The 26816-nt window shown below is 39.1% G+C and overlaps 1 protein-coding gene and 1 long non-coding RNA gene across 9 annotated transcripts in view; one reads left to right on the top strand and one right to left on the bottom strand.

Annotated features, from left to right (window-relative positions):
* Positions 1 to 1672: 1672 nt before the first annotated feature.
* Positions 1673 to 9068, top strand: LOC148133376 (uncharacterized). Its single transcript, XR_015746719.1, has 2 exons — positions 1673 to 1716; positions 3589 to 9068. It is a non-coding gene; the product is annotated as an uncharacterized LOC148133376 (long non-coding RNA).
* The window catches only part of ACTN1 (actinin alpha 1), a 119796-nt gene continuing 97130 nt past the window's right edge, over positions 4151 to 26816 (bottom strand). For 4 of the 8 annotated variants that reach the window (XM_026671127.2, XM_087951592.1, XM_087951588.1 and 1 more), the window contains 10 exons: positions 21732 to 21882; positions 20475 to 20583; positions 19035 to 19175; positions 17644 to 17826; positions 16776 to 16910; positions 13335 to 13514; positions 11113 to 11259; positions 9160 to 9240; positions 6059 to 6217; positions 4151 to 5060 (listed from right to left, as the gene is read on the bottom strand). In XM_026671127.2, the coding sequence (XP_026526912.1) occupies positions 4902 to 5060; positions 6059 to 6217; positions 9160 to 9240; positions 11113 to 11259; positions 13335 to 13514; positions 16776 to 16910; positions 17644 to 17826; positions 19035 to 19175; positions 20475 to 20583; positions 21732 to 21882 (1445 nt within the window). In that variant the 3' untranslated portion in view covers positions 4151 to 4901. Of the gene's footprint in view, positions 5061 to 6058; positions 6218 to 8562; positions 8629 to 9159; positions 9241 to 11112; positions 11260 to 13334; positions 13515 to 16775; positions 16911 to 17643; positions 17827 to 19034; positions 19176 to 20474; positions 20584 to 21731; positions 21883 to 26816 lie in introns of all 8 variants that reach the window. The other 4 variants (XM_087951591.1, XM_026671129.2, XM_026671130.2 and 1 more) reach the window with 2 other exon arrangements.

The raw sequence follows: 26816 nt of genomic DNA on the forward strand, positions 1-26816 counted from the left end.
TGTGTCCCACTCGTGGACTGAAGCAGTCCAGTTGGCCCATCTCTGAATGTTGGTCTCGACCAATAGTTAATACAGCAGAGCTCTTGAATAGGCTTGCTGTACTGATGCAACAACCTTCATAACTGTCACAACTGTTGATGTGATTAGTTAGCATAAAATAACATTTTTGTTAAAAAAACTGAAACATAACGGTAGAAATTTTTGTCTCAAAATTTTTATTCTTCAGACCAGCAAATACTTGGCAAGAGCACAAATGCATTTAGAACATCACTGTATGGAAAATGTCAGCACATAATGTTGATTCTTGAAGTCAGAGTCTCATATTCAGCCTACGAGCATAGGAAAACACCATACTGATTAAAACAGAAGCCAAACAGAGTAAAAGGTCTGAGGTTTGAGAAGAATATAAGATTCTGGCTGGAATACGGTTTTATCAGCCCAGTTTCTAGAAAGACAAAACCAGGACTCAAAGCAGAGTCTCCAAACTTGGCAACTTGTGGACTTCAACTCCCAGAATTCCTCAGCCAGCCACAAGTCTACAATTGCCAAGTTTGCGGACCCTTGCTTTAAAGGATGACAACAAAGATCAGAATAGTTAATGCAGTGGTCCTTCCAAGGTAATGCATGTTGAAGACCAAAAGTGAGATAATTACAATGTCTTCAAATTATAGTTTTTGAAATGTTTAAAGAACTATTGAGCTTTAAGAACCAATTAAATAAAGTAACATTGTTCCATAGGGATGAAGAGCAAGCAAATTGAAATGTATTACTTTGGGCATGTGGTATGAACAGACTATGGATGAGAAAAAATAATTGTATTCGGCAAAGTTGAGGGAAATGGGATGGAAAATCAATGGATAATCTGAATTGATGGGACGAAAGAGATTACTGGAGTATCCCTGCAAAAGCTACAAGCTGTTTTGAGTGTGTGTGTGTGGGGAGGGATATTTATACTGTACGTGTAAAATTGAAGATCCAGCGTTTTCCAAGAATATACAATTCAATAGTGAAAACTAACATTTTGCAATCAGAAAAAAACCAGAGATGCAAGCATAAGATGGATGATAGTACTTGTGAGAAGCATCTGGGTGTTCTGCTAGACCACAGATTAAAATATGAACCAGCAGTGCACTGAAACTGCTGAAGCTGTGCAACCCTGGGTTGCACCAACAGAAGTATACTATCAAGATCAGGAGAAGTGCTACTTCCACAATGCACTGGTCAGATTGCACCTGGAATACTGTGTCAGTTTGGGTTACCATAATATAAAGAGGATGCGCAGCACTGGAAAGAATGCAGAGGACCAGAGATGGTGAAGTGCTTGGAGGTTAATCCTACAAAGAATGGTTAAAGGAACAGTGTTTATAGCCTTACAAAAAGGCAAAGAGGAGACAACAACCATCTCCTGATAATTAAAGGGCTGTCACAGAGAAAATGTGGATTCATTCTCCATAGCACCTGAGGGTAGGACCAGAACCAATGGATGGAAGCTTTAGAGGGAGATCTACATTCAAAATTTATTTATTTATTTATTTTATTTGCCAATTGTTTACAAGATAATAAGTATAAATGTATACATAGTTGTGAATACATGAAATGGGTACATATAAGAAGAATAAGAGAAACAATAGGACAGGGACGGTAGGCACGTTGGTGCGCTTATGCACGCCCCCAAAATGAGGAATTTTTTCTTTTGCATGCCTTTGGCAGTTGAAGGTGCTCCATTCTCAAGTTTTCAACAGTTGAACAATCATTTGTTTGAAACAATCTTCCATCCCTATGATTTTATTTCAATGTTTGAAATTTTAACTCCATTTTGTGTTATTGAGCGCTCAGAAGTGATAGAAGGGGGATAATTTTAAATACACAAATATGCTCACTTATTCCTCAAATATTTGACATAAAATACCCCTCCCTTCAACAGATTAGGCTGTATGGCAGGAAGATGCAACAGATACTGCTCAACTACATGTTATTTCAGTATATTTAATTGCTGACAATGCTGGATGGGGTTGCTTATTGTTGCAGTTTAGCAGTATCTGGAAAATGCTGTCCTATTACTGTGTATGAAACATGGGGTTTGGTAAGAACTCCAGTAGAATACTACTAAACGGTTAACTTCATATGATTTGCATGTATATTCTATCTGTCTGTTTAGCGGCAACCCAACTGTGTTTGAAAGTTAAGTCTCCTGAAATTATGAAAGAAAACTGATTGATACAACTACAAAGAGCTTTTAGGGAAGTTTGTAATTGCACTTATAAGCTGCATTCAACTTTAATTTTAAACAGATCACCTTTACATCACATAAGGCATAATAAATAGTTAAGAGCATTGCTAAACCAATGGTAGGAATAAAATATTTGAAGTTTTTGTGCATGTGTATATAAAAGCAAGTGCTATGGATTCTCCTAGATATTCTCAATTTTTTTTTCCTGAGCTTCTACCAGAGTATTATCTTAAATCTATTACTGCCTTAAAAATAAGCATGCATATATATATGTGTGTGTGTGTGTGTGTATATGTATGTATGTATGTATGGCATTCAGCTTTGTTCGGGTATTTTCCCACGTCATTGTAGTGCTTTTAAAGTTGTAGCAACGTTTCGGCAGAATCTCATCTGCCATCATCAGGCTTCTGTATACAGAAGCCTGATGATGGCAGATGAGATTCTGCCAAACGTTGCTACAACTTTAAAAGCACAACTACAATGACGTGGGAAAATATCCAACAAAGCTGAATGCCATACATGTAAGTACCCGAAAACTTAAGAAAACATTATATATATATAATACAGACGAACACTATACAGAAGCCTGATGATGGCAGATGAGATTCTGCTGAAACGTTGCTACAACTTTAAAAGAACTACAATGACGTGGGAAAATACCCGAACAAAGCCGAATGCCATACATACATACATACATATATATATATATAAAATCAATGACATAATACATAATAAAGGGATGTTATCATAATAAAGATAAAGCGGTTGAGTGTATTCAGAAGGAGAATTCTTGTAATCAGCCAGTGTTATTTGGATAAAGCCAAGGAAAAAAAAACAGGTACCCCCTGTGGATTTGTAGATTACTGCTTAAGCAGGAATCTTATTTTTGGAACAACAATTAAATTATAGTACTCTAACAAGAATCCATATCACCTACACAGACCCAAATACTCTTGGGGGAAAATGTGGTAAAGGAGAAAAACATTTCTTCCTCACAAATACTAGATTGATTGATTTAGTAGAGATGCATGTTGATAATATATTTTCTAAAATCTAACTTTTATGCATTGTAGAATCAAATGTAGAATAATAAGAATATGGGAGATTAAGGTCTTTGTCTTCGAATGAGAGATACTGGGGTAACTCATCAAGACAGATGGGAGTTAACATTACTCCTATGCATTCTTACTAAGGAATTGGTTTTACTGAATAAAATAGTACAGGTATATATTTATTGAATAAATATATACATAAACACACACACAGTAAGTTAAGGTGTCATCTCAATTGTATACTTTTCTATTTATTTATGTTAATATGCTATTACTGGTATGCTAATAAAAATTATTATCTTGCAGGATAAATTCTTGGGACCGTAATGCATCACAACGATCTAGTGTGAGTTGGTAGAAGTTTTTTTAACTTCCCAATCAAGAGCTGAAAATCCCTGATCCAAAATCACCCAGTCAGCTTATGGGTCTAAAAGGAGAATTACACTCAGTCCAGCACCTTAACCCCTGTGTTCCACTAACTCTTGTATTTCTTGCTTTCTCTTTCTCCTGTCTCATGGTGACTTCACTGATATATCTATATAATTCTCTTGGCAACAACATGGAAGTGCAGCTGCTGTTTTCCAGGGTATTTCTTTGACTTCCGGTCTAGCATATTGCCCTGTTATTCCTTAGGAGTTTCTCAGCCACATACTATGCAAGCTGTTTAGCTTCTCAGCCTAGACTTGGTAACACTAGGGATATAAACATCAACGCATTCAAAGGAGAAAGAGGGATATGTTTTGGGGTTTTGCTGTTTTTTAAAAAATATAATATTTGAATATTGTACCTTCCCACATGGTCAAACATGTATTTAAAAATCTAGCTAAACAGTTAAGTAAGTGAAACAGACAAAATAATGACATCTAGATTTGTTATTACAAGATTTTTTTTAATATGGTCTGTGACAAGCAATATCAAAGATGCCAACTCAAGCGCCATATTTGGAGACTAGACAAGTTTCAGCAACAATACAGATAGGCAGATTGTAATTTTAATTAAATATGAAAACATGAGCTGTGTACATTATTTTTCCCTAAAAAAACCACAGCAATCTCAAAAAGTTTTATTGTAAAATATTTTCATGAAATGAGTGAACCAGCAATACATGCACTTGCCCATCTCCTTCTCTGTAAAACAGTATGATAAAGAAATAAGAGACAGGTGAGAAAGTTGACTCAGGATAGAAGAAGCGTGCCAGGCTTCAGGTATAAGAATGGAATACAACACTGACCTCCATTTCCTATGTTGGAACAAAAGGGAAAAAACGGGGGGGGGGGGACGGGACTTCCTCACCAGCCATATTTGGTGTAATACTTTAAATGTTTTTTCTATTTATGCTTCAACCTTCGAGAAAAATACTTTTTCTATAATAAAATAAGTTTGCTTAAATGTAACCTCGTCCCGCCTCCCCCTGCAAATTTTGGAAACTGCCCTTTTTCAAGGCTGTGACTGGCTATTTCATTCCAAGACCTTCCCTGCCCATCCCAAAGGAAAGCTGTTCTTTGATGTGGAAGCAAAAAGGGGGACAAGAAGGTAGCTCAGAGCCTGTTTGCAGACAGAACGAAAAGTGCACCTGGATGGAACAGGGTCAGGTGGTGTGGTGGATAGAGAGGTGTTAGTTAAAGGTCACTTTCGCCATAGAGAGCTGTTGAGAAAGACATGTAGTCCAGGGCACCAGGTACAGAATCCAGCCCAGTATAAGGTGCCATTCTAGCAATGCAATATTCAGCTTGATCTGGAGGCAGTTCCCGCCGTAATTCATCCACAGTGATATAGTTCTGCAAGAGAATACACAGATTTTCATTTTAGCTTATTAAAAGCTTTAGCTTATTGATATCAAGCAAACATTATTTGCTAAACAGTTTAATTCAATTCCTTTTCTCTTTAATTGGATGTATTACAGAAAACCGCAGTTGAGGGTACAGGTTCATTTGTTTTTAAAATGCAAATGAGTGCTGGGTGAAACTTACATGAAAGAGATCAGGTTTTTCCTTAGGGATGCTTAGGATCTGTTTCTTTTTAAAAATTCTTACTTTTTTTTAAAAAAAAGCTGTGTGCTGTGTGTACGTACACATGTAACATGTCAGACAATAGACAGAGGGTCCATGAAATCCAAATGATGTCAACTAGGTCTTGTAAACAGAGCAACTGAAGTAGAACAAAAAAGATCTGCCAAAAAGCACCTAAACAATTTATGATAAATGTTAAATTCAAATCAGGCACTTCCTGATTTGAAATTCAGTCCCTTGCTAGAATAAACCACATTTAAATAATTAATTATCCTACTAGAATAACTGAAGAAAATTTCAATTGATTCCCAAAAGTTTGTTACAGAATTTGGGAAAAGTGCTAGGAAAAGTCAGGTAGACTTGCCAGAGCCTAAAGCAGATTCTTACAGGCTTTCTTCTATAAGTAGTCTTTGACATCACCATTTAACAAAGATTAGAAGTTTATGGCAGCTTTACGAAAAGTGACTTATAACCTGTCCTGTTGCACCATCCCTGCAGACACATGATCACAACCAGCTCACATTTATGATGGTTGTAGAGTTTTATGGGCATGTGATCAAAATTTGTGACTTCTCCAGTTGGCTTCCAATAGTCAATTGGAGAAATTTGATTCACTTAAGTGTGTGTGTGTGTGTGTGTGTGTGTGTGTGTATGCACGCAAGACAGAGCGCACTAAGATCTTCCTTTTGTATTTATATTTTAGTAGCCTGAAATCAAGCTTACATTTTGCTACAAATCAGCATTCTTTTCACTCAACCTGAACTCACTTTATCTCCAGCCAGGATCTTGAAAGAGGCCATAACTTGGTCAGCTGTATCGGTATCTGCTGTTTCCCGGGACATGAAGTCAATGAAGGCCTGGAATGTCACCACTCCAATACGATTGGGATCCACAATGCTCATGATTCGAGCAAACTCTGCCTCACCCTGGGCCAGGAAATAAAATTCAGCAACAATTTAATCCAAAGGTGGCAGGAAATAATTGAATAGAAATTTGTTGCACTTATACAATATTCCTTGGAATAATTTCCCTACCCTTTAAATGCATGAGTCTAAAATGTCTATCATCCCCAATCAGCATAGGTTTAACCAGATTGAAGAGCAACTAATGCAAAGGGCAAGATGCTCAGCCCAAAACTAGAGTGAACCTGAATGCCTTTTGTAGGCACAAGGGACTCGAATCCAACAAGTCTGAGGCTATTTTTGCCTTTTTTTAAAATATAGCTATTACATTTTAACTCCCCCTCTCAAAATAAAATACAATCTGACAAAAAAGGGGAAGGGGGAAGGATTAGGGTTAGAGACTCACATGGCTCGGAAAAGGAAATATCAGATTCTGTACTTCTTTCCCCTCTGTATTACTTCCCAACAGATATATACAAATCTCATTCAACCTGCTGAAATTTCTCCCTAGAAGATGCTATGACTTCAGCAAAAAAAAAAAAAAAAAAAAAGCTCTGGCAGGTTTTGCCTTCTTCATCTTTTGCCTATCTCCAGTTTTTCAGCACTCTGCTGAACTTTGTAACCCTCCTTCCTATAACTGTTTTCTTTTTTCTACTCTTCCTAGAGGTTCCTTTTCAACCCTGCCTCCGCTTTGGTTACCCATATCATTCAAATGAGGCATAATTTCCAAATTAAGGGCTACTGAGATTTCTATCTATGGAGTCTTCAAATATTTTTTAAGGCCGTTTTTCTCTGCAATCCCATTGGTGAAACAACTAAACAGCTTTTACTTATAAAATGTAATATTTCATTTTTGGTAAAGTATAGCTATATGCAGATTGTAATTAAGTCATACCCAGCTTTATAACCCGATACTAATGTATTGAAACCTGTAGTTTAACTCTTTGAAAATTATGGGGATTAGCCCAATACAGTGACAACTGGTTGTATTAAGGGTTAGAACAGGAGCCCCCAAACTTGGCAGTTTTAAGACTTGTGGACTTCAACTCCCAGAATTCTCCAGCCAGCTATGTTGGCTGGAGAATTCTGGGAGTTGAAGTCCACAAATCTTAAAGTTGCCAAGTTTGGAGACTTCTGGGTTAGAAAGACTAGAAACCACTGGATTGGATAAAAGAACTTCTGAGTTGCTGCCTATAAGGTTAGCCCATAGCAGTCACTGACATTCAAACATCAAGATAAGTTCATTCACAAGTAATGTATTTTATCATTTCTACTGAGACATCTGGCCTGACCTTCTGACTTGACAGAAAAACATTCAGATGTTTTCACATCAAGTTCAACAAAGCATCCTCTCCAGTAAAAATTCAGTCATACCATGATTAACTGCAAATGCAATGAGATCAGAAAGCTTTCCAAAAATCAGGGCTAACCTGAATTTGATCACCAAAGCTTATCTCTATGTGTGCCTTACAAATGTTAGAGCAGTCAGCTGCTGTTAGTGGAACACATAACCACTGAACTGTAAGATGCCGACAACCCAAATATGTGTACAAAAATGTCTTGGCTGAGGAATTGCGGGATTGAGGGCAAATTCCATTAATATGGAAACACATCCACTATGATCGAAACAGAAGCTGAACTGCCCAGATGGGGTCATTGGAGTGGAGATGTCACTGGATTATAGGTACTACATTACACACCGTACCTACAAGTGGTGCAGAAATGTGTGTTGGCTCCTTCTGAATGCTAATGGCAGGTGGGTGTCACTGGTCTGATTAGCGGGCATGCATTCTGGGCTACTGTCATTTTAATATTTTCTACTCACGTGATTCTTGGATTGAGTACATGTTAAATGCGCAGCTAGATATCTCCTAGAGTAGTGGCAGAATATGTCTACATTCACAATGTTTAAAGGAATTAACACTTTTAAAATTTCAATCTAGAAAAATAAAACCACTCCCTCAGCAGAAAGGAAGTGGTTTTTGAAAGGAAATGTTATGCATTTGCATGATGGTCTAGTAATGAACATTAATTCTTTCAGAAAAGCAGCCAGTGAGAATAGACCTTATATAATTTTGATTCAGTCTTTACTATTTCTTTTATTCAGAAGATTCCCAAATAAACTAATATCAGGCAACATTCTGTTTCTTTTGAAAAACTTAGCTCGCGTTTAGACACTTCTGTCTGTAATTAATAGGCATTAATTCTCTTTCAGCACAATTTAAAAAAAATGTAAGATTTTAAATTATTTTCTATTTGAAAATCATGGACTGGTGTATTTTTACCTTAATTTTTTTGATGTATGCCCTTTCCCTTTTAAAGGGCCAACTATACCAATATGAAAAGAAGTGCTGCTGATGCTACATTACCATATTGTAACCAATGGAGATAAGGAAGGTGTGGAAATCTTCAGCATCCATTATGCCAGTCTTCTTCTACAAAGAGGAATTTAAAAACAGAAGAACAAAGGGAGAGCGGGGAGAAGGAAGAAACAGAAATGGGGAGAAAAGTCCAAGAAGAGATGAACCCATATAAGATGTTATAAGAAATGGATATGCATTAAGAAGGAATGGAAGATAAAGCATTGCATGTAATGAACATTAAAAATAAATTGAGAAAATAAGATTTGGACATTTTTTGCAAAGACGAGATGGACGTTTAAATGTAGACAAGAAGAAAAATAGTTATGGGAATATAAAAGAAATGGAAAATGGAAAAGTGAAGGCAAGACAGCAAGATTTTAGGGAATTAAGCAAATTGAAAGTTTAACACAGAAGTATGAAAATGCATAAAAAGAAACAGCACAGTGGAATTGTGGGAAAACCGGAAAGTAATACATGGAAATATGTGCAACAAAATATAAGAGCATTGACAAGAGATGGATTAAAACAAAACAAAACAAAAGAGGAGAAAAAATTGTTATTTCCTCATAATATCTGGAGATGTTCCCCACTAGCATTCAGTACCTGTGCATCGTTTCCAATATCATAACCCAAGCTGATGAGGCAGGCTTTAAATTCTTCAGGGCCAAGAGTGCCGGAGTGGTCCTGGTTATGCAGTGTATCAGATAGCAGGACATGCATTGGTGGTGATGTAAAACCAAGAAACAAAAAAAGAGATGAGGTGGGGAATAGAAGTGCAACATGCAGTGAATGAAGGAAGATACATGAAAGAAGAATGGCATGCAGAAAAAGACAGAGGGAGGGAGAATAAAAAGTGCACAAGTTAGACACCGTGTTACCATTTCACTGGGGCAATGCATTAAAAAAAATATTATTCATAAAATGTGACCTGACTAGCCAAGTGTGCGCATAACAACCACTGCTAATAGCAAGCGTTGAAAGTGGCTTTGCCTCTCGTATCACCGCTTATCACTGATTATATAACTTTAGAATTGCCATGTTTACCCAGCAGCCAAGCACACAAAGACAACGAATTCAAGATCGTGCTCTCAAAATAAGAATAAAATCTTTTGAAATAAATAATAGGGCTTAAGAAGCTTTACGAGTAACTACATTTTAACCAAGTGCAGTAATTTTTAATCAAGGAGCCTACATCTGCATTAGAATTCTATTTGATACTTTCTATGTTCATCTTCAATTTAGAAATACATACATATAGCTATTTTTAAAAAAATGGTTCACATGTTGATCTTGAAACCAATCAATGAAGAAGCCAGAAAATAATTCTAGAGAAACAACCCCCAATTTATGATTCATAGCAAATGCTAAACAAATCACGTTCTGTAGTATCTTAGCCACACACAATCACAGGAGATATCAATAGATATGATAATAGCAATAGCCCTTAGACTTATATACCACTTCATAATGCTTTACAGCCTTCTCTAAACCGTTTACAGAGTCAGCATATTGCCCCCAACAATCTGGGTCCTCATTTTACCCACCTCGGAAGGATGGAAGGCTGAGTCAACCTTAAGCCTGATGGGATTTGAACTGCCAAATTGCAGGCAGCTGACAGTCAGCAGAAGTAGCCTGCAGTACTGCACTCTAACCTCTGTGCCACCAATTGTTGCTTCATGTGAACCAGCATAGTATTAAAATGGAAATCAAGAAATCCCACAGTACATATAAGCTCTATTGAACTGCAGCTAAGGCAAAGAATTAAACAGAGTCGAGTTTCAGTGCATATTATTAGATCATGATCTGACTTCTGTTCTTGAGAAGTCTATCTATGTGCCCCTTGTGGTCATAGTGAATATGACAAGTTACCTAGATTGGAGTGTTTTAAGTTGGGGTGCAGGTTATTTTATGAAAGTTGGCCTTGGTCTTTTTGAGAGAAAGTCCTAAAAACCCTCCTGAAGTAAAAACAAATGTAAAACAGAGGAGACACAGCCAAGACTGTTTCTAAAAGGGATATATAACTGCTTGCCCACAGCAAAACCAATTTGCTCTGATTTTAGTGGTATATATGCTTTAAGTGAAGAACTTTTTTTTCTGACATTTGGCTTAAATCTAGCAAAAAGGCTTATAAATGGCGAATGATGCTGATTAAGTGTCAAATATTGAAATACATGATCAAAGTGCATTCCCTGAGGAGTTTTACAACTAAAATATATAAACCTAGCTATGGAATTAGATATAAATAAATTGTTGATATATAATAAAACAACCCTGTGATCATTAGCTACTAAGAACTAGACTTGCCCAATGAGACTGGGCCTTTAAATTTTATCTGAGAAGAAATATTGAGCCAAATATTGAAAATGAATGAACTATGTACGTAGTTCAATTGCTTCTATCAATCGTTCCTCTGAAAGATGCTGGCTGCAAGGGTTTCACAAATAATTTCAAAATAATATTTGGATTGATACTAGGATTTGGGACTTCAATTTTCATTCAGCCCAGGGAGACCCCCTCTTGAATGCTTACAAGTATTGCTATTTCTTTTCATCTTACCCTGTCAAAGTGATTGAAGGAGGCACGAAATTCATTCATCTGTTCCTGGCTAATTCCTTTGGCATCCCGAGTCAAAATCTGGTTCTCCACCTCATTGATAGTTCTAGCAATTGTTGTGAGGAGTTGTTCCCAACCCACTCTGATGTGCTGGAAAGAAAAAACAAAAACAAAGATAACTTATTTCCAGACATCTTAAGCTGAGGGGCAGTATTTGATGCCTAGTTCAAATGAAGTCAAGGAAATCTTGAAACAAATGTTACTTGGGTAATGATATTAGGTGAAAGTCCTGTGGGAGAAAACTATATTAGTCTACAGAAGGAAAACATCAAGAGTCTGGTAGCATCTTTTCTGACTAACAAATCTTATAAAAAGGCATAAACTACTGTAAACTGCAGAGAACAAAAACGTATCTTTTTAAATACAATTTGTTAATAGGAAAAGGTGCTACTTTATATGAAGTCCATAATGCTAGGAAAGTGGAAGGAAAGAGAAGAAGAGAATGACTGAATTACAGTGAAGATGAGCGCACCGTTGAGAGCCCTGAAGGGCCCAGTTGAGGATAGACTTCCTGGAGAAGGTATACATATGTGGCTAAGGATCAATACAGATGTGAATCAATTTTTTAAAAACCACCTTAGGGATAAAGGTATTTCTAGATTTTATGGCCATGTTATTCATTCTATTAAATGTGAGCAGGTAACTCTTTGCTTCATAGAACGTGCCGATTTGGAATTGGGCCATGCATAAATCAGTTTTTTTCATTAACTGCACACATACACAACATCTTCCCATTGGCTCAAGGAGAGTTACTCCATTTCTGTTTTCTATTTCTGTCTATGTGGGTAAAGAGGCATCTTTGCTCCCCGCGTTCTTGTTTATAGAGGTTGATGCAACAACACTGTATTTCAACCTTCTGATAATGAAAAAAAGAAAAAAGAACCTGGGTCTCTAAAGCAAATGACTAGGTCCTGAGACAGTCTTGGAAACAGCAGTTGACATACTGTAATTATTGCCAGACACAGTGAAGGGGAACGCCTTTTTTTAATTCTCTGAGGGCTTTTTCTTTACCCCTGGGATCTCCAACATGGAGAAGAACAAGCCTGAAGACACTTTACTTGGAGCCTGCCAAGCTTTCTGTTCTACACTCATTTTGAAATACAGGTAGTCCTCGACTTACAACAGTTCATTTTGTGACCGTTCATTTTTTCACACTTATGACCGTTGCAGCATCTCCAAGTAACATTCGGATGCTTGACAACTGGTTCATTTTTATGACGGTCGCAACGTCCCAGGGCCATGTTGATCTTTTTTTTTTTTTTTGCAACCTTCTGACAAGCAAACTCAATGGGGAAACCAGATTCATTTAACAACTGTGTTACTAAGTTAACACCTGCAATGATTCACTTAACAAAGGTGACAAGAAAAGTCATAAAGAGGAGGAACGCTCACTGTTCTCACTTAACAATGTAGGTTTTTGACTCAAAACTGTGGTCGTAAGTTGAGGACTGCCTGTATCTCAAATATTACTTACTTTTAGACAAAATTGGAAAGGAAGCTGGCAGGCTCCAAACTGATATTCCTTGTAGGAAACTTAAATGTTTACAGAAAAATAAAAAGGCAGTTAATTGCTTTGTTTGAAAATTTTGCACCCCCCCAAAAAAATAAAATAAAAAAATCCTATGGTAAATTGGAGATTGAGTGAGCATCCTGCAGGGTTACAGCTCATCAATTCGGTAAAGGATGAAGTGACAAATGGGTGCTTCATAATTGGCCACACTTAACTACGATTGCTATTTTATGAATGGATAAGACTTACCTGGCAGTCATTTGTTTCAACCACCATACTATGCTCTGAAAAAAGCGTACCCTGACTCTTAAACTCTAGGATTTCTCTGCCTAAAATAATCTCTAAGTGCTGTGCGACCTTCATTATATCAGAACACCAGCTGCCAATCACACCGACATTCCTCTGTTTATCTTAAACTAAGCAGATCCAAGTAGAAATTCTGGACTTTTGAGGTCTCCTTCTTTGCTTACAGTACAGCAAATATAGCATTGCATGTGTTTATATTTCTACACAATGTCAGCGTCAGCCATAGATATTGGTCTGCCATTCTTTGGCAAGGAATCCTTTTATACACAACAGGACTGTGTAGTATGAACATTCATTTCCTTCAAAGGTCCTTTCCTTGCAAGCTTACACAATACTCCAAACCTTTTACCTCCATAGTGTAGTTGGTGTGCTTATTATCGAAGATTAGTGCCTCCTGAATCAGCTGGTGATCTCCCTCCAGCTGATCAATCTTTGGTTTATAGTTCACAATGCTCTTTTCGTACTGCCGCAGGTGATTAAGCTGGTCCTCCAGAGTGCCATGCATCTCTATGGAGATACGGCCAATTTCCTATAGGAGCCCAAAGGAAACAGAGAGGTAAGTAACAAGTTCCAACATGAAAGGCATTTGCTCTGACTGTTCCCTAAATGAACTAAAATGCTTTAACCACAGGCCTTGCAGTCTCAAAAGAATTTGACTTGATTTACAAGCTTTTTTTAGAGGAAAGGTAAACAGAACAGAACACTAGATCTTATGTAAGGATGCCTTTCCTGGTGTGGATGGAGAATACCTATCATGGGGATTGCCCCTACCACTGAAGGACATCTACATACCTATTTCACTACAGAAAAATATAGTGTAATTCTTATCTCAGATATTAATCACTAAGATTGCTGTCTAACTTGATGAAAGTATATTGAACTGCATTTCCCATCCTCTCCAAGCAATAGATCTTTGGCTGCAAGATGATAAAATGAAGTTCAATGCATTTGGAGGACAGCATATGGAGGAAAGTGTTTTAAATCTTTAATTCATAATTGGCAGTAACTTCTTTTCAGATAAAATGTAACAATAGGCGCAATAAAATTATTGCAAAATGCAATAAAGGGCAAAGAATGCACATAATATGGTTTGCAGCCAATGCAGGGAGGTGTCCAGTTATGAGCTATTATAAAGTTAATCAAAGCTAATTAAAAAGGAACAAATCTGGAAAAAACATTTAAAATACAAAATCTCAATGTGGCCTCAACATGTATTTCATGTTCATTTCTCCACAGTCCTCGGTCCCCAAACAACATTCTGAAGAAATCATTCTGAATACCAATGCTCTGTTGGACAAACAGATGTGACCTCAATATTCTGTTGAAATTCTTTTGGCATGCCTAGATCATAGAGGTGGTGGCATAATGAATTCATTGCTGATTATATGAAACCAATTGATTGTAAAGGCCCATTCAGATGCTATTCCAATTCCATGAAAATGGTACAAATGACATGGGATTCAGGTTTTTCTCCTCAATCCTTGGCCCAAGTAAAAGTCAAGAATAAATTGGAAATTTCTCATGTTTATCTGAACAAAGCCTGTTTCTTCTATCTAAGCAAGTGAATCATGAAGGCACTGTACAGGGCCAAGAATCATTCTACATCCTGTGGTGTGTACCTATCTTATAATGCCAGAGTGAGCAGGATCCAAAATTTTGGATTATTTTTTTTAAAAATGCCTTTTTTAGCAGGGAGATATCTAAGGTGCAAGGTGAGTGCCTTACATCTTAAGACACCCACTTCATCCATTAACTTACCCACTGCAAAATAATCAGGCCATTTTTTCCCCATTTGAGAGATTAAAGAGCAAAATGTTGCCTTAAAGTACTAGAAGCCAGGCCTCTTACCTACACACCCACAAATTTGGGTCCATCCATTCCAGTGACATCAGGTCCCATACTATAATCACACTGGAATTTGTTTTTAAAAATGGGGCTTTCAGTCACAAGATAGTTGCATATCCCTGCTATTGATCACAGGGTTATCAAACCCATTTCAGCCATTGCCACATTTCACCTTTGTCCAAAGCCTATTTTATATAGTTTTCACTTTTCTTCATATAAGCTTCCACACACACACACACACACACACACACTATTGTTTGTGGAATTGTTACATGACAATATGAGCTCATTTGAAACCTATTGATTTTAATGAGATATTTTTATCTACCTATCTGTGCCCACACAGACATATATATACACAATTTTAATCCAGAAGCAATATGAGAATTTTTGGCACTGGCCATTAAATACCACTATATAACAATGTGTTTTTTTTCCGTTCAGAGGAAGGAAAATCCCTAGATAGCTGCTCGTCAGGAGAATTTCTATACTAAAATTGCTTACAGTGCTGGGGCAGAGTTCTTCTGTGATAAGCTGAAAGGAATATTAAATTGCATGCTATATCTAATCAAGTGCAGAGTCAGTAAGCTCTATCTCTATACAAAATGCAAAACAGCATGTCTATCTCATAATTTCATAGTTATTAAGTGTCCCTCCTACTAGCGCATCCTTAAAAATTTCATGACAATAGAGACCCTGGGTTAAAAGTAAGTAAATGGCAGAGCCAGCATTTTGGTCCTCCAAACTCTCCAAGGATAGTTTATAAGGCTGGAACTGGTGAAGCTGCAAATATAATTGGTTGATGTCAAGGCCCAGAAGAGAACAGCTGAAATTCTGTTCATTCAAAAGACTGTGAGGAAAAGACCTAGAGCGCCGGTTTCCAACCTTTGCAGCTTGGTGGCCTGGCTGGAGGGGGGAAGGGGAGGAACCGGGCCATGAGTGGTGGGAGGCACAGGTGCACATGTCCACAGCTCAACAGCTCAACTTGTGCAAGTGGCGGACTGGCACGCATGCACCATGACTGATGTGCATGTGTGCATCAGTCATGCGGCCCAGTTCCAAATAGGCCATGGCCCAGTAGTGGGCTGCGGCCTGGACGTTGGGGACCCCTAACCTAGAGTGTATATGTAAACCATATATTCAGGAACTCTTTTATGTGTAAACGACTTTTTGATGCCTGCAATAAAGCAGTTAATCTAGCTGAATCATCTTTGTGAGTTTTTACTGTAAGCAAGCAAATATGAAGTTAAGCATCAATGTCTTTGAAGCCTGTAAGTGCGCTGTCCTGCAAGCATTGTTCCCACTCCTATACTTTGCTGCCTCATCACATTTTGTGGTATAGGCAAAGACCATCTTCGTTTGCAAGAAAAGAGGGGATGACAGGAAAGTGCTGGATGACCCCTGTCTTTAGAAGACTAGAGAAGCAAAAAGATGAGGAGGAGGCAACAAGTTGCCATCCATAAGAAACCATCAGCACCAGGAGAAGGGCTACAATTTTCCAAAAGTACCTTCAAATTTATTGCAATGATGTTACCTTTTGAAGTCAAGGTTAGGTCATTTTGTAAAATAGCCTTTCAAATAGCCTTAACTTTGATATAAATTTGGCTGGAAATTAATATTTATTTTTTTCGAGAGGAGCTATCACAAGGCTCAGCATCTCATGTCACACATACACCCCCCCCACACACACACACAATACCGTCTTTCAGCATTTTCTATGGAGTAGCAGCTGAAGTTAATCAGTTCAGCAGCTGAAAACCTCCCCCAGACCAGTGGTGCCACGTGAAGTCAAAAGAAGGGCATTAATCCTCAAAGAGCAGAGCTGATGCGCAGGAGTCAAAATGTCCCCAAATCAAGCGTGGAAGCAGCCTAGGAGATCTTTCTTTCATTTTTTTGGCTTGAATATGTTTTGAAACAGTAAAATCTTCAGCGGAAAAGTTTTTACCTCCATCTTGGTTTGGATCCAAGGCCCAATGACATTGGCCTGAGCCCCAAATTGTTTGCGGAGTCTTTCGTTATGCTGCTGGCGTGCATGTTCTTCCATCAGGGCCTGATCTCTCCTGGGAACAAGTTGTCTCACCTTTAGCAAAAACACAAAAACTCAATATCGTTTGCTCAGTATTGTTAAACATGAACAAACAAAAACGATTCCTGAAATTGGTGAAGCAATATTTCCTACATTGACAGAACATAAAACCATTATTACTATAAAACTGAAGTCGTGCCCACAAATAATACAATCTCCACAGATGAGGTGCAACACTCAACACATCCAGACATCAGCCAGTACAAATACCAAAGTTTCTACATAAATTCCAAATAAATCATTTTAATCTGCCATAGCGCTAATAGCTATAACTACCTTTCCACAATCTAGTGCCTACCAAAAACATTCAGACCACTTCTACTGAAATCTCCCAGCTGTTGGTCATGCTAGCTAAGAATTCTGGTAAGCACATTATTAATACTTGTATAGCCATCAGATAGAGAAAGGCTGGTTTAAGCCATCATGCCTCTCTGTAAATAATCTATCCTTTGACAGGTCAAGGATAAGGTATAATTCAGAATTAGCTTTTGAAATCAACACCAAAGATTCCTTTCCTATAGAACAAGAGCTCAGAAAAGTTGAACAAAATATTGGGCACCTGAGAGAATTTACACTGAAGTTGAAGATCCAATGTATACTTATGCAGAATGAAGTCCCACTGAACTCAGGAAGATTTACTCCACAAAGAAATGCTTGGGATGAACCACCAAAAAGGTGCCAGAAAACCCAGAGGGACAAGCAGCTTAATCTTGAAAAAAAGACTCACACGGTCCCATTTGCCATTGATTTCCTGTGGGCTGATAGTGGTGTAAGGATTGGTTCCTGCCATGTTGACATGGTAGGTCTGGACAATTTTTGACACTTCATTGTGGATTCCTAGGATAGCTTGTCGCTCTTTGTCAGCATCTGGCAAGGTAGCTTTAAACTGTTCATGGGCTGTGGTGAGTCCCTGCCAAGACAAAATAACATAGTAATGAGAAATGAAACACTCCCTAAAATATAACATTATAACACAGAAAAATCTATATCTATCTATAACAGCTCAACAGAGAATTTCATGGCATCACTGCATGGTAAGAAAATACTTCTTTTCCAGAGATTAGAATTTTTTAAAAACAATTTGGAAAGGGAAAATTTAAACTTGGTTCAAATACATTTTTCTACAGTGTGGCTGTTTACAGTTCTCTTTAATAACCTTGGAGGCTAATTTTTTATATCATTTATATAATTTAATAAGCTAAATTTTTATATCATTTACATGATAAATTTAATTCTTTCTGAAGCAGAAATGGATATTTTTTTCTTTTTAAACATAAAAGCATCCCTATGCATTTGTGATTAAGTCCACCTTTTCACTCATTCATTCAAGGAAAATCCTTGATACACTATAACCAAACTTACATATTGATTCTACAAAGTCCAGGGACATCCAAAATAATCGTGTCCCATGGCTTACCAACTATTGACTCTCTTAGATATCCAGACTAATGTTTTCAAATGGAATAGCTCATCTCTCCTTTGAGCATTAGATCTGAGTTAAGAATTTGCTTGTATGCATTAAAAGGGAGACATATTTGACACATACATATTATGACTTGGTCTTCATTGCCGCTCCTCTGCCATGTTCTCTTAACTATGATCCATGGAAAAGAAGAATATCCTGTGTAGTTGTCTCCCTAGCTTTACTAAATCATGACAACTTACTTTAGTGGCAGATGGGATAAAATCAGGAAAACTGATCCACTCCTACAAATATCATAAAATAGATCATGGAACAAGGGACTGAGAAACACTTTTTCCTTCATGTTCTGTGTTTGCTCCCAGCTGTATATGTGGTATGGACTGACATACACCAATATTTCTCATCCATTTAGGGATAGCAGCTATTGTCACCTGCCTGTGTCTGTGGGAGAAGTGAAGCTATTTTTTGTTGGAAAGACAGTGTCAGAATCAGCTAGTGCAAAGGGTGTCAAACTGACGGCCTGCGGGCTGGATGTATCACATGCAGACCATGCCTACCCCAGCTCCGCGAAGAGGAAAAACATTGCAAAACGTCATGTGATGGTGAGGTGATGTCACGAGTTTGACATCCATGAGCTAGTGTCATGAACCTACTGTAATCAAAGATTGAAAAGGCAGTATTTCAAACATACATACCTGAATCTCTTCAATTGTGTGGACAATAAATGTATCCTGAAGGTCCTCCATAGCCCCCTCCATCCAATTATTGAAAGGTGCAGCTCGTTTGGCATACTCTAGATACAGCTGGTCAATTGTCTCCAGCAGTTTTTCTGTTCTCTGTAATGAGTCCAGAGAAAAATAATGCATAAAAGACAAAAATGTAGGTATTATATTATTGTGAACATTGAATGACCTATATAATAAGATGCAAAATGTTCTGACCTTACCAGGTCAAAAGAACAGGTTCAACACTGCTCTAACCTTCTCAGAAATGTGCCAATTTTGAACAGTTCTTGTAAGGGTGGAACATTTTACACATTCCTATAAGCTGATTGGGGTATTTTTCATGCTTATCCTTTTTTCTTGTATTCTAAAAAAGGGTATTTTCAAAATTATGTTCCTCTTTTACTCAGTCCACAAACCAGACAGATATACAGATACATTTTTATATAAAGAATAAGTAATGATCTAGAATGGTTCTCTGAGTATAAAAATGTCACAGATCATGGGGGAATATATAGCAAAGCACTTCATACATTCTTAAGTTCTGTGTGTGTGTTTGTGTGTGTGTGTAATAAATTAGTTGTGTAAATAGTATCAGATGTCTGATAAGCTTTAAAATCTGGTTGTCATGCCCCCGGTGGAGACTGACTCTGATGGAGAGGAGGAACAGCCGACAGGGAGTGGAAGTGTGGCTCCGGAGGTTGCGGAGGAGGCTACGGAAGGGCTGAGGAGTCAGAGGAGGACCCAGGCCCATTCCCTATCCATCCTAGGGCATGCAGGGAGGAGAGGATAAGGGAGAGACGTGTCTCCTCGGGAGGAGAGGGCCTTGATCCTCTTCATGGGCTGCAGGTGTGAGAACTGAATAAGAGTTTGGACCTGTGTACTGGCAAACGCTGGAAACAAAGCGTGTTTTATTTTGGTCTGAAGTTATTTTGGTTGGCGTCCTTCCAACAGACTGTGTCTTGTTATCTCCTTGAATTTGGTAAATACTTCTCCTGTTCCATTGTGGAAATTCCTTCATTGTAGTTTGTTTGGTTTTTTATTTCACCTCTATCTGCTCATTAAGTTCGGACTGTATTGCTTTCTTTTGAAGACTATTTTTGAGTACGTTTTATCTTCAACTGAGTATTATTGAACAGTGGGGCCAAGTTGGAGGCATTAAAGGACATTTATTTACGTTTTGGATTTTGTTATGTTTGTGTTACACTCTGGGTCATCACACTGGTCTCAGCAATGTATACATTCTTCATTCTTCCCTTCTAAATTCCTCTATCACCATTTAACAAAAAGAGGAGATAGATAATTGACCATTAAGTCAATTTTTACTTTCCTGCTCCCACAATTTAAGAGAGTAACAGTCAGAAAAACTAGGAAAAATACATTGCAGCCCTAGAACGTGCAAATATCTTTTACCTCCAATGCTTCTCGTCTTTTTTGGGTTAGAGCTCCAAGGTTATCCCACTGGTCACATATTTTCTGGCATCTGGCATTGACACTCGGTGAATCATAATAATCTAGCTCACTAACAAAAACAAGAATTTTAAAAAAGAGAGAAAAGAAAAAACTTTTATCCGACCCATTGGTAGAAGATTAATATAAAATATTTTATGAAACAATGTAAATAATCGATGACACACAAAGGTTATAAAATAGTTGCACTGGAGAAAACAAAGTCCATGTAACCCAAGATCCTGCTATCCATTCTGACCAGCTTTGTCCAGAATACTTTTATACATAAAGAATTCATTTGACATATTTTCATAGTTTTTAATCTCCTCTTGATAGTTGCCTTTGTTAACCTGATGCCCAAGAGTTAATTACTATTATTTCCACAGTGGTTGGGAATGCTGGGAATGACAGTGCTAGATTGAGGAGGACTGATTTATGGGCTTGGCTGTCCTTATTTGAGCTTGCAGACAAAATTAAGTCTCAAAAATTAATGATGAAATATGCACACCAGCCATGTATCTCTCATCGTTTGTTAGAAGCCGTAGTGCAGTGACGGAGAACCTTTTTGTTATGGTGTTCCAAAAGTGCGTGTGCACGCGATAGCACACGCGTGTGTGTGTGTGCCAGCAATGTATTGCGCCCCACCCACAATGTAATGCGCCCCACCCCACCCTGCATGTGCATGCGCAACCCTCCCTTACCTGCAATATGCACGCGCGCTTCTCTCAGCTGATTTTCGGCCTGTTAGAGGCTGTTTTTGCCCCCCTGGGGGCTCGAGGGAAGCCTTTGCAGCCTTTGGAGGCCAAAAAACAGGCCCATTTCGGCACGTCCATTTCGGCACTTCCGGTATTTCCGGAAGGCCCATTTTTCGGCCTCCAAAGGCTGCAGAGGCTTCCCTTGAGCCCCTGGGAGGGTGAAAAAGGCCTCAAACGGCCTGAAAATCAGCTGGGAGGCATATGCATGTGCAGTGCAGGTACGTTTGGTTGGGGCTTGCGTGCCCGCACAAATGGCTCTGCGTGCCGCCTGTGGCACGCGTGCCATAGGTTCGCCATCACGGCCACAGTGCATAGTTCCCTTTCTCATCCCAACGGATTTTTATTTTATTTTTGTATTCAAGTTCGTGCTTCTCTAAAGTTCTGATTTAAAAAGGGAGCAGAGCTGAATTTGAGAAGAAGAGCATCAACCCGCAAAAAGTAAACAGCGTGAATGTGGAAGCCATACTTAAGTTCTTGTGCAATAGCAGCGATCTGTTCTACACGGTCCTGGTGAGCAGCCAGATCACTTTCAAATGCCTCATGTTTCTTTAGCACAGCTTTGATCTCCGAGAGGGTGGCAGTTTCATAATCCTTCTGCTGCAACATGGCTTCTTTGCCTATCAAGGGGTGGACAGCAAAGAGGAATGAACAAAAGGCCTAACAGCGATCAATTTTACCTAAGAAGTATCTTCTAATAGAAATTCCTTTATAGTAGCCTAATCGTATTAGTAAGAAATAAGATCTGTTCTGTGAAATACAGACTCGTAGTCACCATATTTATTTGGCAATGTCTGATCCCCTTTAAGTTCCATCATTTTTCAGCCCTTCTGTTTTCTAGAGCAGTGGCCCCCAACCTTTTTTGTGCCACGGCCCGGTACCGGCATCACAAAATGATCCGCGGCCCGGTACCGGCATCAGCACGCATGGCAAGGCGAGCCGAGCGACCGGCCAGCCAGCCGTCCCCCGCTTCTCCCCGCCACCTTCAACTCCTCCTTTGTACCTTTGTCGATGGGCTTCGGGACGGCTTCGGGACGGTCGCTCGGCTTGCCTTGCCTTGGGTGCTGAAAGAATCCTCGCGCCTTAGTTTTGTTCGAAGCTGCCCCCTCTTCGATGAAACTAAGGCGCGAGGATTCCTTCAGGACCCAAACGCCGCTTTCCAACCGGAAAAGCTCACCGGAAGCACTTTCTCATCAAAACAAGATGGCGGCACCCAGCAAACCGGCGGCCCGGTAGAAAATGTTCCACGGACCGATAACGGTCCGGGGCCCAGTGGTTGGGGACCCCTGTTCTAGAGCATAAACTATCCTATGGAGGGGGGGGGTATCTTCCTTCCATTTAATCCAGAGGCAGGACTGGAATCTTAAAAATATCTTAATGTTGCTGCATGTGGGAGGGGGTAGCAAGTTTCCCAGTTTTACCATAACCCAAAAAAGAGACATAAAAGGAAATACACTTGAGAAAGCTAAGCATAATGTGTGATACTTGTATAATTGGTTATAGATACTGATGCTCCCTGCACATCTTCCCTTCTACATTGCCCATGCCTGATAAGGTGGATGCCCTGTCTCTGCTAAATAAAATTGATGCAAAGTCAAGATGTCTTATAATGGGACATATCCGAAGGCAGGGTATTATATTTTATTCAAAGCACTCTTAGTCCTTGCTAGGCACCATTTACAGCTACAACTTCCACCAAAGGAAATTTTGGCTGAAAAGTAAGGTTTTTTTTATTGAAGAAATAAGTAAAAGTTCCTATGGAAGTTTTATAGGTGTAATCCTCTAAGACAGTAGTATCAAAGGTTGCCAAGGTAGGTGTGTTTCTAGTGGAACGGCCCAGAATTTCCATGGGACAGGCTTATTCTGTGTCTGGTACATTAATTTGACCTTGAACTACCTGGAGACTATGGTCAATAAAGCTTTGCAGACCAAGTGTCCTACAGCAGCAAAAAAGCAAGAAGCAATCAGCACATTTCCAATATGCTTGGTTGCAAACCAATTAGCATATAACACTAAAACTGACTGAGCTATAAATTAGGCAAAGAACAATCCAGAGAGTCTCTTCCCTGTTACTTGCAGCTAGATTTTAAATATGGACAAGAGGAGGTCTACTGAACTATGATAATCTAGAGTGGAAGCCATCCACAATTTCCATTCCAGCCAAAGTTCCACTTGTGGGCCATGGGGCCAGGAGAATTAATGCCCTTCTTCTTGCATTCTTTTAGAGTCACTGAGGCCACATGGAGGTTTATCTATGTCATCAGGGTCACCCGAGTGGTGCAAATGGGTGTGGAACCTTCTTGGAACTGTTGGTGTGAGAACTGTATTGTAGACTGGAGATAGATGTCATGTCCTCTATTGAGAGAGGGCTGTTTAATTTTGACATAGATGGCCACTTTGACCCCTCTTTCAAACCAGCGCTCCTCTCTGTCCAAAATGTGGACTTTGCTATTTTCAAAAGAGTGGCCTTTGTCTTTTAAATGGACTGCTGAATCTTGTCCTGATGGGTTTGTTCTCCTATATTGTGCCATGCATTTATGAATTTGCATTATGTAGGTCAGGGGTCCCCAACCACCGGTCCGTGGACCGGGACCGGTCCATGGAACAAATCCTACCGGGCCGCTGGTTTGCTGGGCATCGCCATCTTGTTTTGATGAAAAAGTGCTTCCGGTGAGCTTTTCCGGGTGAAAGCTCACCGGAAGCATTTTCATCAAAACAAGATGGCGGCGCCAGCCGGGTGAGCTTTTCCAGGTAGAAAGCCATTTCTATCCGGAAAAGCTCACGAGCTGGCGCCGCCATCTTGTTTTGATGAAAAAGTGCTTCTGGTGAGCTCACCGGAAGCACTTTTTCATCAAAACAAGATGGCGGCGCCCAGCTGATGCTGGTACCGGGCGCGGCATACCAACTGATACCGTGTACCGGGCGCGCATAAAAAGGTTGGGGATCACTGATGTAGGTGACCCTGAAGACACAGATAAATCTCCAGGTGGCCTCAATGACTCTACAAGAATGCAAATGACCAGCTGTCTGCAAGGAGTATAAATCCTTCTATTCCCCACCATCCAGTCAGAGCTAAAGAAGCTTCTTGAATGAGAAGTGAAATGTCTTCAAAGAACAACCAGAAAGTCCAGTTGCCTCTTGACAAAGTACCTTGACCTGGATGACTGAGAATCTCCATAGACACTTGACCTTTTTTAGTTGGGGGCTTAGTTTTTCCCCAAACTCAAGCTCTGACACTTTGCTATTTGAATCAGAAGCTGGTCCTGTCATTCTCCACACATATAATTGCAATAATGAGAGCATTATTGCAAGAAATTGCAGAAAGTCTGTGGTAGATCTTTGGTAAAAACATTTGTGGCCTTTTCTCTCTGGTTGGAAAACATGAAATGAAGCTTTCCAGTTTGTAATTGGTTGAAGTTGACCAAAGATGCATTTGGTGATCAACCAAACATTAAAAAAAAATGCTTGAATGCCCTGAGATCAAGACTTCATTCACCAGGGTGCAGGCTTTGCAAGTGAGCCTGTATGCCGACATGTCACAGGTTCCTTAGTCATATTTTGCCATAAGCTATGGTATATTTTCTTCAGTCCTTCATTAGCAGAATTTAACTGCTGAACTCCCCATTGCCAGATATGGAATTTGTTGAAGGTATTGTGTGCAGCTCCAGAAAGCTTATTTTGGTCTTTGCTGTTGCTTTCGCTAGACTCCCCAGGCTACTAAGTATGGTCATCAGTCTAAGTGACATCTACGGAGAATTGGATTTGGTGAGGAGGCTGTAAAGATGGGAGCCACCACTTGAGGGAGCTCTTCAACTTCAATGGGTGTAAAGGAATTTCGGGTTAGGGAAGGTATGAGACTGTATTAAGAGGAGAAAGAAGGGGTGAGCTGTTGAAGAGGGACTTAAGAGAAGAGACACAGGAAAGTATGAGAAAGAAATTCAAAAGAACTCCGGCCTTGACTTTGTTTAGTATATGACTGGAATCTTGGATAAGGTTTCAAGACTCTTGTTAATAAATCCTGTGACAATAAAGTAAGCATTTTTGGAATTCCTGTTTCTTGGCTTAGCCTGCTTCAAAAGGCTCATCCTGGGTTTTTATATCCTTAATTTCTGGAAGACGAGGGCAATCCACTGGGGGGGTGCATGAGTGGAATCTTGTCAATGGGAATGAATATATGGAGGCTACCATCTGGTGCTGCAGGCTGGTGAGAGGCCTGCTCTTCCATGCTCTGTGGGACAACTGGCTAGAGAGTCCCTTCTTGGAGTGGGTGATCATGAGGGTGACCTGAATTTATTGTGGCATGGCCCAATTAATTATTACATGGCCTTCCCCTGAGGAAATACGTGATGTTTAAAAATTGTAGCATCTTGAGGAGGCGTATTTCTTGATGGAGCTATCTGATCAAATCAAGTGCTTCCCTGACCGTAGTGGTGGATTGAATGTGTGTTTTGCAGGCTCTCTAAACTAGAGCAATGGTAAGCCAGTGAAGGCTGAGAATAAGACTTGGCTCAAGGATGGTGACTCAATTAAGGGAGTCCTGGTCATATAGAAGGGTTGGCAAAGCTCAGCAAGCAGAGCAATGTTGGGGCTACCCCCTTCCCACACCAACCAACTTCAAAATATTTGTTTTGATCCCTCAGGTCACAAGCTTTTTTGGCTGGGTTAAGAACTGGGATCTGGAGACACTTTAAAAGTTCTATTAATAGGAAGCTTTCCCCTGTTCTTCTGTATAATTATCTATAATATAGCAGTATACTTTAACATTTATTTTACATATATATATATAAAAAATTTATATATATATATGTATGTATGTATGTATGTATATATGTATATATGTATATATGTATGGCATTCAGCTAAGTACCCGCAAAAACTTAAGAAAACATATATATATATATATATATATTCATTCTTAAGTTTTCGCGGGTAACATGTATGGTATTCAGCTTTGTTCAGGTATTTTCCCACGTCATTATAGTTGTGCTTTTAAAGTTGTAGCAACGTTTCGGCAGAATCTCATCTGCCATCATCAGGCTTCTGTATTGTGTTCGTCTGTGAGTCAGACTTTCACAGCCGTTTCTGCTTTAAATCCGGTGCTAACCTACTGCTGTATTAGAATGTTTTTTTCTTCATCCTGATTGGCTGGAAGTCTTGGTCTGTGTTTATTGGTCTTGGAATTTGCTGTGTTCTGCTTGATTGGTGTTTCTAATATCTTCTGTCTGTTTTGTGGCTTTTTTTGCCTTGATTGGCTGGCAACATTGTGTTTCCTGTATTGGAGGCTTTTAGTGTGGCTTGGCTCCGAGTAAATGGACGGCTATCATTTATTAGGAATCTTTGTCCTTTGTATATGAAATATGTGTTGGTTAAGCAGTGTTCTGCTAGTTCCATGAGGTGTTTAGCTGGTTGGTATTTATTTTTGATGATTTCAAGAGTTTCTTTTATCGGGACTTGAGTGAATAGCACAACCAGCTAAACACCTCATGGAACTAGCAGAACACTGCTTAACCAACACATATTTCATATACAAAGGACAAAGATACAAGCAAATTGA

The sequence above is a fragment of the Notechis scutatus genome, chromosome 1 (genome assembly GCF_049901735.1).
Source record: "Notechis scutatus isolate UNSWTSFEM ecotype Mainland chromosome 1, rNotScu1.2, whole genome shotgun sequence".
In the NCBI taxonomy this organism is placed as follows: domain Eukaryota; kingdom Metazoa; phylum Chordata; class Lepidosauria; order Squamata; family Elapidae; genus Notechis; species Notechis scutatus.